The sequence below is a fragment of the Cynocephalus volans genome, chromosome 13 (genome assembly GCF_027409185.1).
Source record: "Cynocephalus volans isolate mCynVol1 chromosome 13, mCynVol1.pri, whole genome shotgun sequence".
In the NCBI taxonomy this organism is placed as follows: Eukaryota; Metazoa; Chordata; class Mammalia; order Dermoptera; family Cynocephalidae; genus Cynocephalus; species Cynocephalus volans.
In genome coordinates, this window is record NC_084472.1 from 68,956,410 (window position 1) to 68,972,339 (window position 15,930).

Consider the following 15,930-nt stretch of genomic DNA (forward strand, 5'->3'; position numbering starts at 1 on the left):
AGGAGGATGTATATAGGTTATATATAAACACAACACCATTTTATATCAGGGACCTGAGCATCAGTGGAATTTTAGTGTCCGAGGGAGGCCCTGGACCCAACACCCCATGGATACTGAAGGAAGACTGTATGTATCACATATAAAAATATGTATACATACATATCTGTATATGTGTAAGTATATATGTGTGGAATGGTCCTTAATGCCTTTTAAAATCTCAGGTTCCACACTATTTCTTTCTTGTTTTATATTTTTAAGTAAAAAAAAAAAAAGCATCTCACCGTGTTTCATCCTCTTACCTCTTCCTTTTCCCTCAAACATGCCTTACCTATTTCAGTGATATAGTCTCCTGACTGTTGGATTCTATATGCTGTTCAATTCCTAAAAGATACTGGTTTATTTTTGTCCGTGATACACCCTTCTTGAAAACAAAATATTCTGTTTTCAAAGTCATCCCTTCCTTCCCTGAACATTAGGATTCTTTGTTTTATTGTTCCCCATTTAAGTAGGCATCATACATTGAAATGAATTTATTCTGGCAATTTTAATTTCTTCACTTGATTGATTATTGTCTTTGATGATGCTTCATGCCTAACATTTTACATAAGGAAGTAATATTGGTGGTACCAAACAATCTAAATTCCTGATAAACAGTACTAATTAAGTACAGTAGTAGTTTTTTGTTTTCTCTCTCCAGTGTCAGTAAACAATGGTGAATTTAGGAGGTGTCTGTAATGCTGTTGAAAACAAATTGGAAATCTGCAGAATTAAGGGAGCAATTTGGAACAGTTTACCCAGCTAGTGTGAGGAATTCAAAAAATCATCCTTTTCCTTTTAACTATTGCAAAAGTAGACATTTGTGTGTCATCTGCCTTTGGATGTTTTTCTATGTAACTTCTATCACATGATCCAGAGCTATTATTCCGAGGATAGTTATACATTTGAGAGACTGTATAATCCGTAGAATGTGCTGGTATCTTTGATATGTAAATACGGTAAAGAAAGCAGTCTGTGTATGCTTGAAGACATACTGGCCGGGAAACAGAAAACCTGGATTTAGATTCTGCCTTAACTGCTTACTAGCTGTATAAGCTTTGTAAGTCACCTTATCTTTGTGATATTTCCTTGCTTCTCCATAAAATTACTTTAGCAATCTCCATCTCAGAGGGTCACATGATGCCTTTGAAGTCACCAGGCCAGTGGCAGTGCATGGCACACATTAGGTGCTTATTTTTTTATGTCTCTTACAGGGATTGTTAATTAAAAATGAGGAATTTATATAAAAAGTGAATTTGATAATTCACTAGTGACTTGAAAGAAATAAGCTGTGTGTGTATATATTTACTATCTTGCATATATTTTGTTTAAATTCTGAGAGCAATTTAACACCCAGCTTGACAGAGCCCTTGCCCAAAGTAAACTGCAAATAGCTGAGGAAATCTCCATTATTACAGTTCTTTTTTTAAAGGTGGTAATGCGGTGCTGGGAGCGCAGTGGCGCTCCCGCAGTGGCGCTCCCGCAGCGCAGGTTCGGATCCTACATAGGGATGGCCAGTGCGCTTACTGGCTGAGCGCGGTGCGGACGACACCAAGCCATGGGTTGCGATCCCCTTACTGGTCACGAAAAGGACAAAAAAAAAAAAGAAAAAGAAAAAAGTGGCGGTATCATTTTTAGTTTTTTAAAAATTTATTTGTTAATATATAAATCTTTAAAGTATTTTTGGAAGTAAAGAGAAGTGGGTATTGTATTGCTGCACTGACATTTTGATGTGTCTCTTTCTAGTCATTTTTTTCCTGGGCATAGAGGGATTTCATTTGTCCGATTTAATCATTTTGACTCCATTTAGTTCGGCATGTGCATTGGATGACAGACCCTGCCTGGAAGTGGCAGGGAAGTAGCAGGAGCTTTTCCAAAGGCATATCTTGGATCTAGTTATGGGACTTTTCTCATAATGCAGGATGCTAATTCATGAAGGAAGTATTTGCATATTAGCTTCGCCCAGGTGTCAGTTGGGAAGGACATCCCTTTCCCCCTGCGTCTGAGAAATACTGTTCCGAGTGCCATTTTCGTTAACTTTGCCTGTCTAGGACGATGCCTCTTCATACTCCTTTTGCCATGAGTGAGTCGATAATGTGTTCACCGCATCTCTGCATTTCTATTGTTGTGTGTTGCCTTTATATGTGAGTGCTAAAATATCTAGTGTAAATTGTTGGTTATAACCATTTTTGCTTTCTTGACCAGTATTTCCTAAGGAATATTCCCTGAGAAATAGACCTCATAATGTAATTGAGTATTATACACAAAAGTCATTCCAATTAGAAGTGTTCAGGCAATGTTGACCTAAATAAAGCTTGTTAGAGCCTCTAAAGTCCTGAGGGGCATTGTGAGATGTGTTTGCTAACTACCATTTTCCACCGTCATTTGGTCATGGAAACCTTTCTTCGAAGAACATCTGGAAGGATTTTGTTCTTAGGCATTATTTTTGGGAAATGTTGGTAAACATACTGCTCGGTTTTCTTCTGGCATTTAATTTTTGTCTGTAGGAAATCTGAGGCCAGCCCAGTTCTTCTTGTTTCTTTCTAGATAACCCCTCACCACCTGCTTGAATTTGTGTAGGGCTCTTTTTATTACTGTTCTACACATGACAGTGACCAGAGGAAAGCAGTCAGTGTACGTGTGTATTTGGAAAGTGTCTGGGTGTGTGGTCTCTGGTGCAGAGGTGCTGACAGGGTGGGAACATGCCCCATGGTTCGCCTTGAAGCCTGTTGTCCCATTCCCAGATTTCTGATTGTTTTGGGCGTGCACTCTTGTTCCTCAGGAAAGCAGTGTGAGAGGAGTCCACTCCCATCTTCAGTGGCAGTTTGACACACAGTAGCGGGGTCCTTGATTGTGTTTTTCAGTCCATTGCTTTTAAAAGTCCTACACCACCACAGAAAACTCACTGGCACTACGGTATCACCCAAATATTGGAGCGGGGGTAGGGGACGAATTCTAACCACATTTTTATCAAACTATTTTAGAGCCTTCCTTAGAAGCAAATCACTTGACAGAACTTAAAAGACAAAGTGTCTGTTTCTTAAATGCTGTAAATTCAGCAGAGGTGACAGTGTTTTCCTTTTGTACTACCCTGCAGTGGTGGTAGGTGTGTTCCTGGGGATGAACAAACACCTTCACTGCCCTCAAGTGGTACCAGAATAATTTAATATTAAAATAATAGAACCTGGGATTTTGTATTTTCAGTACTACATAGAAATGAATTGCTAAGGTAAAAGACCAACTTAGAAATTCACACCAGGATTTTGAAAACTATCAGCCCCATAGGATTGATGTATTATGTCAGTTAATTATTATATGAGTATAGCACTTAGACTAGTACCTGACATGTAGAAAGGTCTGTGTAAATGTTAGCTAATACCATTATTTATGGTGTAATGTTATCTATTTGACCTTAATCTCATTTACTTTTCTTTCTTTCTTGGTAGGTCAAACTGTGCTGAAAATATCCGCAAACACATTTTGCATACTGGCAAGCATGAAGGAGTCAAGATGTACAACTGCCCCAAGTGTGACTACGGGACAAACGTTCCTGTGGAATTCCGAAACCACTTGAAAGAACAACATCCTGATATTGAAAACCCTGACCTCGCTTACCTGCATGCTGGTAAGGGACTGAAGCTATTAAAGTACATATTTTTAACAGGATTTCATTGAATCGATCACAGTAGTTATAATGCTATTTGTACAGTACCATGATTTATTTTAATATGGAGTAGAGTATGTGATAGTATCTGTTTCAAGACCTATTAAAATGTCCATTCCATTCTTATCCCACTCAGGGGATCCCACAGGTCTTTTCAACTGTATTTTATCAAAAAAGCAAATCTGACAAAATAATCATCCTAGGACAACAAAGTTAATAATTGCAAACATTCAAAACATAGTTGAACTGAAATGAGAGTAGTTGTTTGAGCTTTGTATTTTGACTAATTGGTAAGATTATTAATTTTTTTCAAAAAATGTTTGTGATTTAGAATGTTATGCCCTACCTCTTTGCATCATCGTTTTCCAGTGAGTATCTGGAAAGGAAAAGAATGTGACTGAGGAGAGTGAGTCAGGCAGCTTGGGGGTAGCATAGTGCCACCATTTCCTAGCAATCAGGAGGGGCCTGTTGCCTGGGTTTAGGAAAGTGCCTGCTGGTGATAGCAGTGGCTGCCAAGATTATCAAGGCCTCTGGGATTGCAAGTCAGCTGCTCTGGAAGGTATCAGAGATGTAGCAACAATTGCAGGGTAAAACAGTCTGATCCTATAGCCCAACTTTTTGTTTAATTAACAAGTACTCCTCGAGCATTGACTTCTTACTGTGCAGAACAACAAAATGATGGATTATGGGTGTGGGACCTAATTGAGGAAGTACTTAGCCTGAAGTAAATTTAGAGGAACATTCTGAAATTTAGCACACGCAATGTTGTGTTAAATAATGCCAATTGATACTTTGTGATGCTTTGGGACCAGTTAGAGCTACTTTTAAACTCTACTTCTCCCCTTATTGGCAGTATGACCTCAGGCAGGCTGACCTCACCAGGCCTCAGATTTCTCATATATAAATGTGTGGGATAGTGCCTGCTTAATAGGGTCATTGTAAGAATTAAAAAAGATAATAGCCATGAAGCTGTTAGCACAGAACATTTTATATCTATCATGTGCAATACAAAGGAGGTGGTTGGCAGAGGTGGTGATGGTGGGGATCCCTATAATAGTGTTGGAAAGTCATGGGAAATCCCAACTAAAATACAAGACTCTGTTTTCTAAAACATTGAAACAATATTTGCTCATGTAATATCTACGTTAAAGGAAATAGAACTTGATGAATAATTTGTTAGAATAATATTCTTAATACATTTGACAGCATATGGATATAAAGTTGTTTTTTGCTCATGTGTTCTTTCACATTTCTCAGTTAATGTTTATATGATTGACTTATTTAAGTGATGGTAGAATCTCTGATTTAGTAATATCTCTGTTGTATCCAGGGCTATTTTTGGAAAACAAACAAACAAAAACAGGTTTCTGTTCTTCCCATTTCGATGAGTTTATCACTGTAAAGGTTTTGCACTAGGCGGTTTATCAGCTTTAATTCACAAAAACAGATAGAGTCAAGTTGAAATATCTCTGGTATCAGTACCTATGGGTTCTTCATAAATATGAGTGTGTGACAGTGCAGAGGCTGGAAGCACTGCCTACAAAAGGAGGCACTTCAGGAAACGGCCAGGCGACATGAACTAAGTTATGATGGGTTGTTGGCAGAGTCCTTTCTTCAGGGTAGTAGCGCTTCACCGACCTCAGGTGCAGCACTGACTTATCTCTTTCTCCCTTCCCTTGCACTAGTCAGACAATAATAAATAAAGTATCTATAACTTTTAAAAGAAACAGATGCTGAAGGGGAAGACAGCTAATTGCAGACCCTAGAAATGTTCACTGTGGTTCTGCATGGTAAGGGCAGACTGCCTTCCTTACGTTCTTACTGTGCTAGTGAGACAGAATGTTACCTGGTGATGTGCTTTGAGATCTCATTTGTTACCAAAAAAGTTTAAGAAAAATCATCCTTGTTCCCTTGTGCATGTGTGTGGTGCTCGTGTGTATATAGTTCTGGTTTTCTCTATATTATAATTATGTTAGAAACATTTTTCTACAGAAGTCATAGTAGCATTCCCAAGAATTTTCACAAAAGAAATCCAAGTTATACATCTGGGGGTATTGCCTGTTTATTCTTTCCTATGTGTGGCAATATTGCTCTTCAGTAATATTCTTGGTTTAATAAACTAGCTTATTAAGAGAAAACTTTAAAAATGGTAAAGTTCTTTAGAGTAGCTTTTTTTGAACCTCAGAATTCTAAATCACCTGTGATACATTTCAGGGTAATATTTGAATCACATTGTCACTGCCCTAATTACCTGTTGTGTGTTGGTATTAGGCACCGTAGTTGAAGAACTCAATGATGGGAGGTTGTTAAAACACAATGGAGTAGCAGAAAACCGAAGGGTAGTTCACATCCAGTCCTGAAGGACACTCTTAGCTGCATTCTCCTGCTATCTGCAAGGTCAACATGTTGAGACTTTTGTAAATCAAAATTCAGTGATATAGTATGCAGTTCTTTTAATAAAGGGTTGAGTTTAAAACTACCCTAAGCACCATCCCCCTCCAAAAAAAATCTCCCTCTAGTCCTGACACGGCTATGCCATGTAGATGAGACTTCTAGAATTCCCTAAGAAGAAAAACATTTAACATTTAGCAGCAGAAAAAGACCGTAAATTGTGTGATTTGGGGTATCTTAAATTTTAGTTGAGATGATATTTGGAAATATACATATTAAAATAAAGTATTTTATTTTTTGTTTGAAATGTTCCACAGGAAGAGGTTTTTCATTGGGTGTGCTATTCGCCTGGTATCTCTACATTGGTGTATAACTGCAGTTTTGTAGGTAATGTAATTTATGCAAATACCATAAAACTGGAGCTCTGAGGAGACCAGATTCAGGTCCCTGCTGTGCCACTTCGTAACATTGGGCATTTTGAAGATCTATGAGCTTCAGATTCCTTATCAGTGAATTTAGAAGTTTTAATGAATTATTTCTAGTTCCTCCTAGCTCCAGCATCCCGTGTTTCTCTTGGTGTGGTCTTTGGAGCAGGATAGTTTCTAACTTAAACTTTATCATTCCTTTGATATATGACTTTGGAAACTTTAACTCTGTGGGCCTCAGTTTTCCCCTCTCCAAGATGGTGCTACTGACGTCTACCACACAGTGTTCATGTGATCTAAATGAGATAATACTATATGTAAACTGTTTGATGTGATAATCCTTAACCTAAATGGCTGCCCAGTTGTTTTTTCTTCTCTGTCTAGCAGAGGTGGATGATTTATTGTATTTTTTCTCAAGCCTTTTTGGGGACTAGGAAAATGATTTTGGTATTGTTTTACACTTCAAACTCCAGGGAATGAAAGGCTGTATGTGAGTTTTAATTTTAATTGTAACCCTGTTTGAAACACAGGGGAAAAGTGGCTTATTTTTTTTTTTTTTAACCATGGTTTATTTAGAAATGTATTATTCAATTTCCAGGTAGTTTAAGATTTTCTGATTATCTCTTGGTTAACTATTAAAACGGTAATAGAAACCGATTTCTAGTTTAAATTTACCGTGTTTACAGAACATAATCTGAATTATTTTAGTCTTTAGAAATTTGCGTAGGCTACTTTATGCCCAGCAAATGGTGAGTTTTGGTAAATGTTTGAGACACGCTAGAAAAGAACATAAATACTGGCAGTGTTGGTGCCATAGTCTAATTCTCTGTCAAATTTGTTCACTGTGTTCAGATTGCCTGTATTCTTACTGATTTTTTTAATGTTGGTCTATCAGCTACTCAGAGGGGTAGCACAGCCTTGTAACACCAAGGTCAAGGGTTCAGGTCCCCATACTGGCCAGCCACAAAAAGAAAAAAAAAGAGAGAGAGGTATATTGAATTTTCTCACTGTGATTGTGGATTTGTCTATTTTTGTTTTTAATTATGTTAACTTTGGCTCTATATATTTTGAAGATATATCACTATGTACTTAGAACTTTATGATTGTTTTATACACATACACATGTACACACACACATATTAAAGAGTATATATATGTTCCTTATAATTATGAAGTGTTCCTTTGTATCTGTAGCAATTCTGCTATTTCATATTAATGTAGCTACACCAGCTTCTTTATAAGCAGCATATAGTTGCATTTTGTTTCTTTATCTGCCTGGACAATTTGGTCTTTTATGTGAAATAGTCTTTTACTTTAGTGTGTATACTTAATGTAATTATTGATATCATCTTGGTCAAAAATCAAAACTACCCAAATGTCCATCCAGTGGAATGAAAAAGGTTTGTATTTACATAAGGAACACTCTACGTCAGTGAGAGTGAATGAACTACAAGCACAAGGAACAATGTGAAATAAATATCATGGTGTTGTCATTGGGTGAACCAAGCCAGACACAAAGGAGTACATTCTGTGTGATTACATTTACGTTAAATATAAAAACAGGCAAAATAAATATATAGTGTTAGAAGTCAGGGTATGTTTTCCTTTGTGGGCATCAGTCACTGGAATGAGGCACACTGGTATTGGTGACATTCTGTTTCTTAATCCCAATATTGGGACACTGTTGTGTTCACTTGGAGAAAATTCATCAAACTCTCCTGTGAGTTGTGTACTTTTTTGTATATACTTTTTAAAAACAGCATTCCTTCCTCCTCCAGATTTCTAAAGCAGTCCATTTATGTCCACTCTATATCTCATATGATGAGGTTTTACAATCACATTAAACCCCACAAAATTAACATCAAAGTGGTCCGAATTTTTTGTCATTGTACATTTTTTTTCTATTTAGTGAAATTTGTTTAATTTCAGAAATGATCTTGATTTGATCTCTACAGTTTTAGCCATTGTATTTTTGTCATCTTTTTTTCCCATGAATAAGCTTGGTTTTCATTCACTGCACCTAGAGAACAAATTAAATACATGTCTGTTTGCAATACACGTGACCTTCAATCTGACTTCATGCATAGTTCACTCAGTGGTTATATCTCAGAATGCTTTAAACATAACCCCGAAGGAAGAGGGGGTATGAAGATAGAAAAGGCCAAAGGCAAGGGTTCAGGGGAGCTTGCTGAGCCTCTGTTGATTGTACCTAAGAAGAAAGAGATGTATTTTCTCACAAGTTCCAAGGAACAGACTTAACCGTTATGCTTCTGTAACTCAAAGACCCTGTTTGCTGTTGAGTGACACTCTGCTCATGGATGAGTGCTCACTGCAAGACCCAGAGATAGTGTGGTCACTTTCTAAGAGTATGAGCACAGCACTGAGGCTATGAGGTTGATTTAGTTATTTTATATTTCTCTCTCAGAAGCTGAGACTTTAAATGTAGTAAATGTTTCTGTCTTTTCTAAAGGTAATTAGAACAGTGTTCTCTTTTCAGGCAAAATTAAGCATTAAATGATGATATGGTATTTTTCATAATTTATTTTTCTACTGTTATACTTTTATATCATATTTAAATTGATTTTATTTTCAAGACAATCATTTAAAAATATACATTAATCAGTGCCTCGGAGCCCGCCAGGGCTCCCCTGTCCATAACCAGGCACACCATCAGTGCCTCAGGGCCTGCCTGGGGACCTGAGGTATGGAGCCAGGGACTGGACCCCCCCACACACACCAGGCACTCCACCAGTGCCTTGGGGCCCACCCAGGGACTCGAGGCATAGAACTGGGGACCGGACCCCCCCACCCACCACCAGGCACACTGCCAGCACCTTGGGGCCTGCCCAGGGACTCAAGGCATACAGCCAGGGACTGGACTCCCCCACAGCCAGGCACACCTCCAGTGCCACGGAGCATTCCAAAAATATCACCTCCATGTGGGTAGCTCACCACAGCTACCACAGTAACCATGGCTGCCACAAAAGCAGCTAGACATTACAACCACCATGCAGTTGGTCCACCAGCCACTGGGGTACATTGACACAAGGAGAGTCACCAACAGAGACCAAAGAAAAGAAGAGGATGTTTCTCTCCACAAAGCCCATTCCAGAGTAATAGAAGAAGCATCTGCTCTACCGTAATATTGTGGGACCTGAACACACCTCTCAGCATTGGACAGATCATCTAGGCAACAAATCAACAGAGTAACCATTACTTTTTCAGAGGGAGAGAAGAAATCTAGGGTTATCAGTGGTGAGAGTGGGGAGGGAGAGGGGGATAGGGAGAGATCGGACAAGGAGCATAAAGAATAAGTATAGTTTGTAATGATATATGTGCCAGTAATATTGATTTGCTCAACATACGTCAACATTGAACCCCAAAAGTATGTATAATCAATTATGATTCAATAAAAATTTTTTAAAGAGCATTATTACCTTACAGAGTGATAGCTCATCAATCTATCAACCTCTCTTCACAGATTAAGATTCTCATATTCTAAGAAAATTAATTTTTGTATTCTTTATAACATGTATTGTTTAACTGCCTTCCATAACATTTGCTTCTTACCCAGTTATAAGACTAAGAATGTGAAAGTTCGACTCTTTTCAAAACCCCACATCTTTTTCCCTTCCTAATGTAACTAAGTCAGTACCATTTAAACTGCACCTAGTTGATTCCTTAATTCTATCCAGATGAATCACTTTATGCTTAGGCAGATTAAATTTCATAGTCTACCTTTGAGCCCATTTGCTTCATCTATCGCAGTTATGATAAGACAGCTATAGCCTTTTGTCTTAATCATTCCCTCTTATTTAGCGATATATTCAAATTTTCTAATATATCAATTAACAGCATTAGTGTTCTGATATACAGAGCTTGTAGAAGGCCGTCTTTTCCAAACTCCTCTTGGCCCTCTATTTTTAACCCAGTCACTTTATTCCCCTTTTGTTAGTTGGATGCTCTGACAACATGTCATGACATTTTTGTACAATAATTCATTTTATGAAAAGGTCCAAAAATCTCAGAAAATCCTGACAGTATTTCATTGGTTTTCCCTTACATAAACCAATTATTTCTTCAACCTAAAATGGAACAAAATTTTTTCTGACATGATTGCCTTTGGTAAATCCATGCTGACTCACTCCTATTAAATTGTACTTCTCCAGATGTATCATTAAGCTCATCCATAAGTATCATCTCAAAGTTATTTCCTAAAATAGATGTTAGACTTATAGGTCTATAATTTATAGCCTCTCCCCTCTTTCTTTTTAACCTTCAGACTGGATGCCTTGTTTTCCAGTCTCCTGATACTTCACTACTAACAGAAGACTTCCTAAAATAATTAACAGTTCAACAATTTGATTCTTTTACCTCAGACATCATCCATGGGTTAATTTACTATTTTTTTTAACTGCTGCTAAATGTCGTTGTTCCTTTCAAACTCCTGTCTGCATCTTCTGGCACCTTCTCCTAGAGCAGTCTCCACAATGCCCATTATGGCCCAGGGAATTCAATGTCTGGGTAGCTGACCTTTCTCTTCATTCACTTCCTCACTCTCATTCCTGTTGGAATTCCTGAGTTTAGAAGGAACTGTCTTTGTAGTCAATGGGTGAATAATGGCAGAGCAATATATTCATCCACCTACTTTTTTCAATAATATAATTGGTATCCAGGAATATCTCATTTGTTAATATTTATTAGTACATGTGCTAATTTACTGATAAGTTAAGCAGACCTTTTAACTTATCACCATTTCTTTTATTAAATAATATACTGAAATAAGTTTTTTTTCAAAACCTTCTAATGATACATCCTTAAATATTTTTACATTTAATCTGCTCGAGAATACATATATTCTCTCTGTAACTTTTCTTTAGTATGCATGAAAACTTCCTTTATCTGCTTAACACTGCAGAGTAGTGTTAGACAGACATTTGCCTCTGTCTGTCTGTCTGTTTGGGTCACCCTTTAGCTGGTTCCTTCTTGCAGTCCTTCTGCGGGACAGTGATCCAGAGTAATCCAAATTGTTTCAATGTGTGGTCACCTATGGTAAGGGGTCAGTGAGTAGGACCAAAGAACTCTATTTTTCACACTATCACAATTTGCTTTCTCAATTACAAAGAAAGAAAGGAAGGGTAGTAATAGTGAGGGTGCCAGACTTTTCACTAGACCATTAAATCTTCAAAAACAAATCTCTGATGGGTGTTATTCCTAATTTAATGATTTTTAAAAATGGACCTTCCAGAGGTTAAGTTGACTACAGTGTGGCTGAATCATCCATGACTGTCTTCAGGAGTTTTACAATTACATAATCCTGATCATACAGGTGCTTTAAAAAAATCAGTGTCCATGGATTAAGGAAATTCTTATCATTCATTTGAATACTTGTATTAGGGTAGAATGATGTAATAATTAAAAAACACCATGGTGAATGTTTCCACAGCTGGAGCTGTACTTCCTTGTACAAAGCCTGACACAGGGAGGGGCGGATGGAGGGATGGAGTCAAATGAGTGAGGTTTTAGGAGGGACTTTATCACTATTGAAATGTGCGACTTCGTGAGCAGTCACTCACCATCATTCGGTGTCGTATTTCTCAACTGCATAATAAGTAACAGTGTTTAGCTTTTCTTTTGAATGTGAGGTTCCAATTAGATAATACATATGAAAGAGCTTTGACAATTGTAGAAAATTATCTTTGGTATTGAGATTTTTAAAAAATTTTTAATTTATACATATTTATGGGGTACAGAGTTGACTGTGTACAATGTGTGATGATCAAATCAATATTATTAGCATGTTCATCATTACAAGTCGTAATTGCTATTTGTGTTCCTTACACAATTACTCTCTATCCCCCTCCCCCTCCCCTTCCCCACCTCTAGTAACTATAGGTCTGTTCTCTCCTTCTGAAAGTTCAATGTTTTATTATGGTCTTTGTTTCTTTCTTTGTTTCTTAGCTCCCACTTATGAGTGAGGACATGCGGTATTTCTCTTTCTGTGCCTGGCTTATTTCACTTAACATAATTTTCTCCAAGCTCATCCGTGTTGCTGCAAATGATATTGAGATTTTTTTTAAAAAGCAAAAGGTACTACATTTTGTTATTGTTGTTTCAGTAGTAAGAAAGTAGAAGGAAAGGACTGAAATGATTTTTAAAATTTATTTCAAGTTGCTGTTGAGTAATGAATCCGTGTGTATATATTAGTATTCATACATATATTATCATGACAGTCTGTGCATATGTCTAAAATTAGGGCTAGAGAAGGCCTATATTAAACTTTTTTTCAGAGTAGAAACATCACTTAAATAACTTATTTCTGTTCTTTATATGTTACCTACTGTACTTGGTATTTTTAAAACTATTTTTTAAAAAGAATGTTGTTCTGGAAATAAAGTTCTTTCTAGTGTATATTTTCACACTCTGTGAAGTTCTTAATGGCATTTGTAACAATTAAAGTCAGAGTACACAATTAAACTACAGCTTTTTTTAGTAACACCTAGTAAGATTGGCTGAAGATATCTGAAATTCATGGAAATTTATTTAATTAATCATTTTTGGTTAATTTTTGGCTCTCACATCATTCAGCCTCATCCTCTGACTACCTGATCTTAAAGTAAAGTATCAGAGGGATGTTTAATTTTTTTGTGGAAAAAAACTATCCTCCTCTTTCTTGGGAAACCTGGCTACGTATAAGTAGCCTGTGTAATTCAGAGCCACATTAAAACTTTCTTTTATGTTCTTTCCTTGCTGCCACAAGGTTGCACAGGTACATGACAGTGTGATTACCACATCGACAGGCAGAATTATGATCTTATCAGGACTAACATTTGCAGCATTCATTAACTGGATTCTGAAAGGTAAAATAGTTTTAAGAAAAAAGAAAACAAAATTATGATCGTATATCCCCTAACAACTTTATCTGTCAGCATTTTAAGGGGAAAAAAATTGATTGTGGAAAGTTATAGTGAGGCAGTATGATTTTATTAGGTAATTTGTGTGGCTTTTACTTTTATATAGAGCTTTTATTAACTGCTTAACCTGATATAACTTAGACATTTAAAAAATTTACACACACTTATACATGTATTTTGACCCCAGCCAAAAGTTTCCATATATCCTTCACTCAGCTTCCTGAAGTGTTAGCATCATATGTAACCATAGTACAATTACAAAAACCAAAGGAATTAGCATTGGTACAATACTGTTTTCTACACTATAGTTTTTATTCAGAAATCACCAGTTTTCCTACTCACGTCCTTTTTCTTTTCCAGAATCCAGCCCAGGAACTGACATTCCCTTTAGTTGTCATGTCATCTTAGTTTTCTCTGGTCCATGATGGTTTTTTGGTCTTTCATGACCTTAGCACTTTTAAAGAATATAGGTGACTTATTTTGTAGAATGTCCCTTAATTTGGATTATTCTCATGTTATTCGTGATTTGACTGAGGCTATGTAAGATTCCCTGGAAGAGATGTATTGTCACAGCAAGGGCACATTACAACTGAAGGTGCTAACCTGGAGCAGTGACACAAGGTGGGGTTCCAGATTTTTCCACTGTGAACTTACTGTTTTTCCCCTTTTAACTGATACATATCTGGGGGAAATACTTGCAGATTATACAAATAGCCTATTTGTGCTCAAACGTTTGCCCGCTCATTTTGACATTCATCAGAGAATCTTGCCTGAATAAGATCTGGTGTTCATAGTGATTTTCTTCTTAGTTCATTCTTTTTACATTTGGTAACTAGAATTCTTCTGTAAGGAATAACCCTTCTGTCCTAATTATTTATTTGTTCTCTTTACTTTTATCAGTGTAGACTTATTTTATTCTATGGTGTATAATTCAGTACCATGGTTATTTTTCTTGTTCTTTCTGCTGCAGCTTTGGCCACACACGCCCTTTCAGGGGGGCTCCTCACTCTTCGATGTGCCCTCGTAATTTTGTGAGCCCCTCTTTACTTTCTGGCACCACAGTGTGCTCTAGCCTTGTCTTGTTTTTTCCCTGCCCTGATCCTGAAATCAACCACTTCTTTAAGGAGCCCTGGTTACTTTGATTGCAGAGTGGTATTTGTAACCTGCGACAGTTTGCTAAGTCTGCTCATTGCTTCTCTGTACTTCTGCTCCTAGGCCTGCATGTGTGTACACCAACCTTGGCATTCCCATGAATGTGCATGTTTTTTTTTCTGTCTATTTATCTAGTACATAAAGTATCTTAGACCTAAGTATAAGAGCTAAAACTGTAAAACCCTTTGAGGAAAACATACAAATAAATCTTTGTGACCTTAGCTCAACAATGGTTTCTTGGATGTGGAACCAAAAGCACAAGTGACAAAAGAAAAAATAGATAAATTGAACTTCATCAAAATTAAAAAGTTTTGTGCTTCGAAGGACATCATCAAGAAAATGGGATGAGTGGACACGGAAAATGTGGTATATTTACATGATGGAATACTACTGAGCTATAAAAAAGAATGAAATACAGCCATTTGCAACGACATGGATGGACCTAGAGAGAATTATATTAAGTAAAACAAGTCAGGCACAGAAAGAGAAATACCACATGTTCTCACTTATTGGTGGGAGCTAAAAATAAATAAATAAATTCACACACACACACAAAAAAAACTGGCCCGGGGGGAGAAGACATAACAATTAAAATTCCTTGAAGTTGATAAGACAAGCATACAGAAAGGGCATGGTTGGGAGGGAGGGGGAGAGGGAGGAGGGAGGGAGGTTTTGGTAATGGACCACAGTAGTCAACCACATTGTATGTATAGACAAAATAAAAGAAAAGAAAATGAAAGGAAACCCTATAAAATGGGAGAAAATATTTACAAATCCATCTGATGAGGGACTTATATCCAGAATAAAGAAGGTACTTGTACCACTCATCAATAGCAAGGTAAACAACCTAATTAAAAAGTGGGCAAAGGATCTGAATAGCCATTTCCTCAAAGATGCACAAATGGCCAGTAAGCCTTTTGAAATATGAAAACATGGGAATATGCTCAACATCACTACTCATCAGGGAAATGCAAATCAAAACCAGACTGAAATACCACATCGAGGTTTGTTCTTTTGGGCAATTGTGAATAGAGATGCTATAGACATTCATTATAACAAGCATTTTGTATGAATGTAAGGTCTCAGTTTTCTTGGGTAAAAGCCTAGAAATGGGATACCTGAAATATAGAGTATGTGTGTATTTAACTTCTCAAAGAAACTGTCAAACTATTTTTCAGAGCATCCATACATTTGTACTCGCATCAACAATGCATGAGAGTTCCTGTTGCTCCACGTCTTCACCAGCACTTGGTATTGTCAGTTAACTTTTGTTTGAGTCACTTCATTGGTATTCACTGGTATCCTGTTCTAATTTGTGTCTGATCACTAATGATGTTGAACATCACTT

General features: G+C 37.0%; 1 protein-coding gene across 1 annotated transcript in view; it reads left to right on the forward strand.

Moving 5' to 3' along the window:
* ZNF407 (zinc finger protein 407) overlaps positions 1-15,930 on the forward strand; it is a 445,122-nt gene that overhangs the window by 294,480 nt on the left and 134,712 nt on the right. Inside the window, exon 8 of the mRNA XM_063077217.1 lies at positions 3,483-3,661. Coding sequence (XP_062933287.1) covers positions 3,483-3,661 — 179 coding nt within the window. The remainder of the gene's footprint in view (positions 1-3,482; positions 3,662-15,930) is intronic.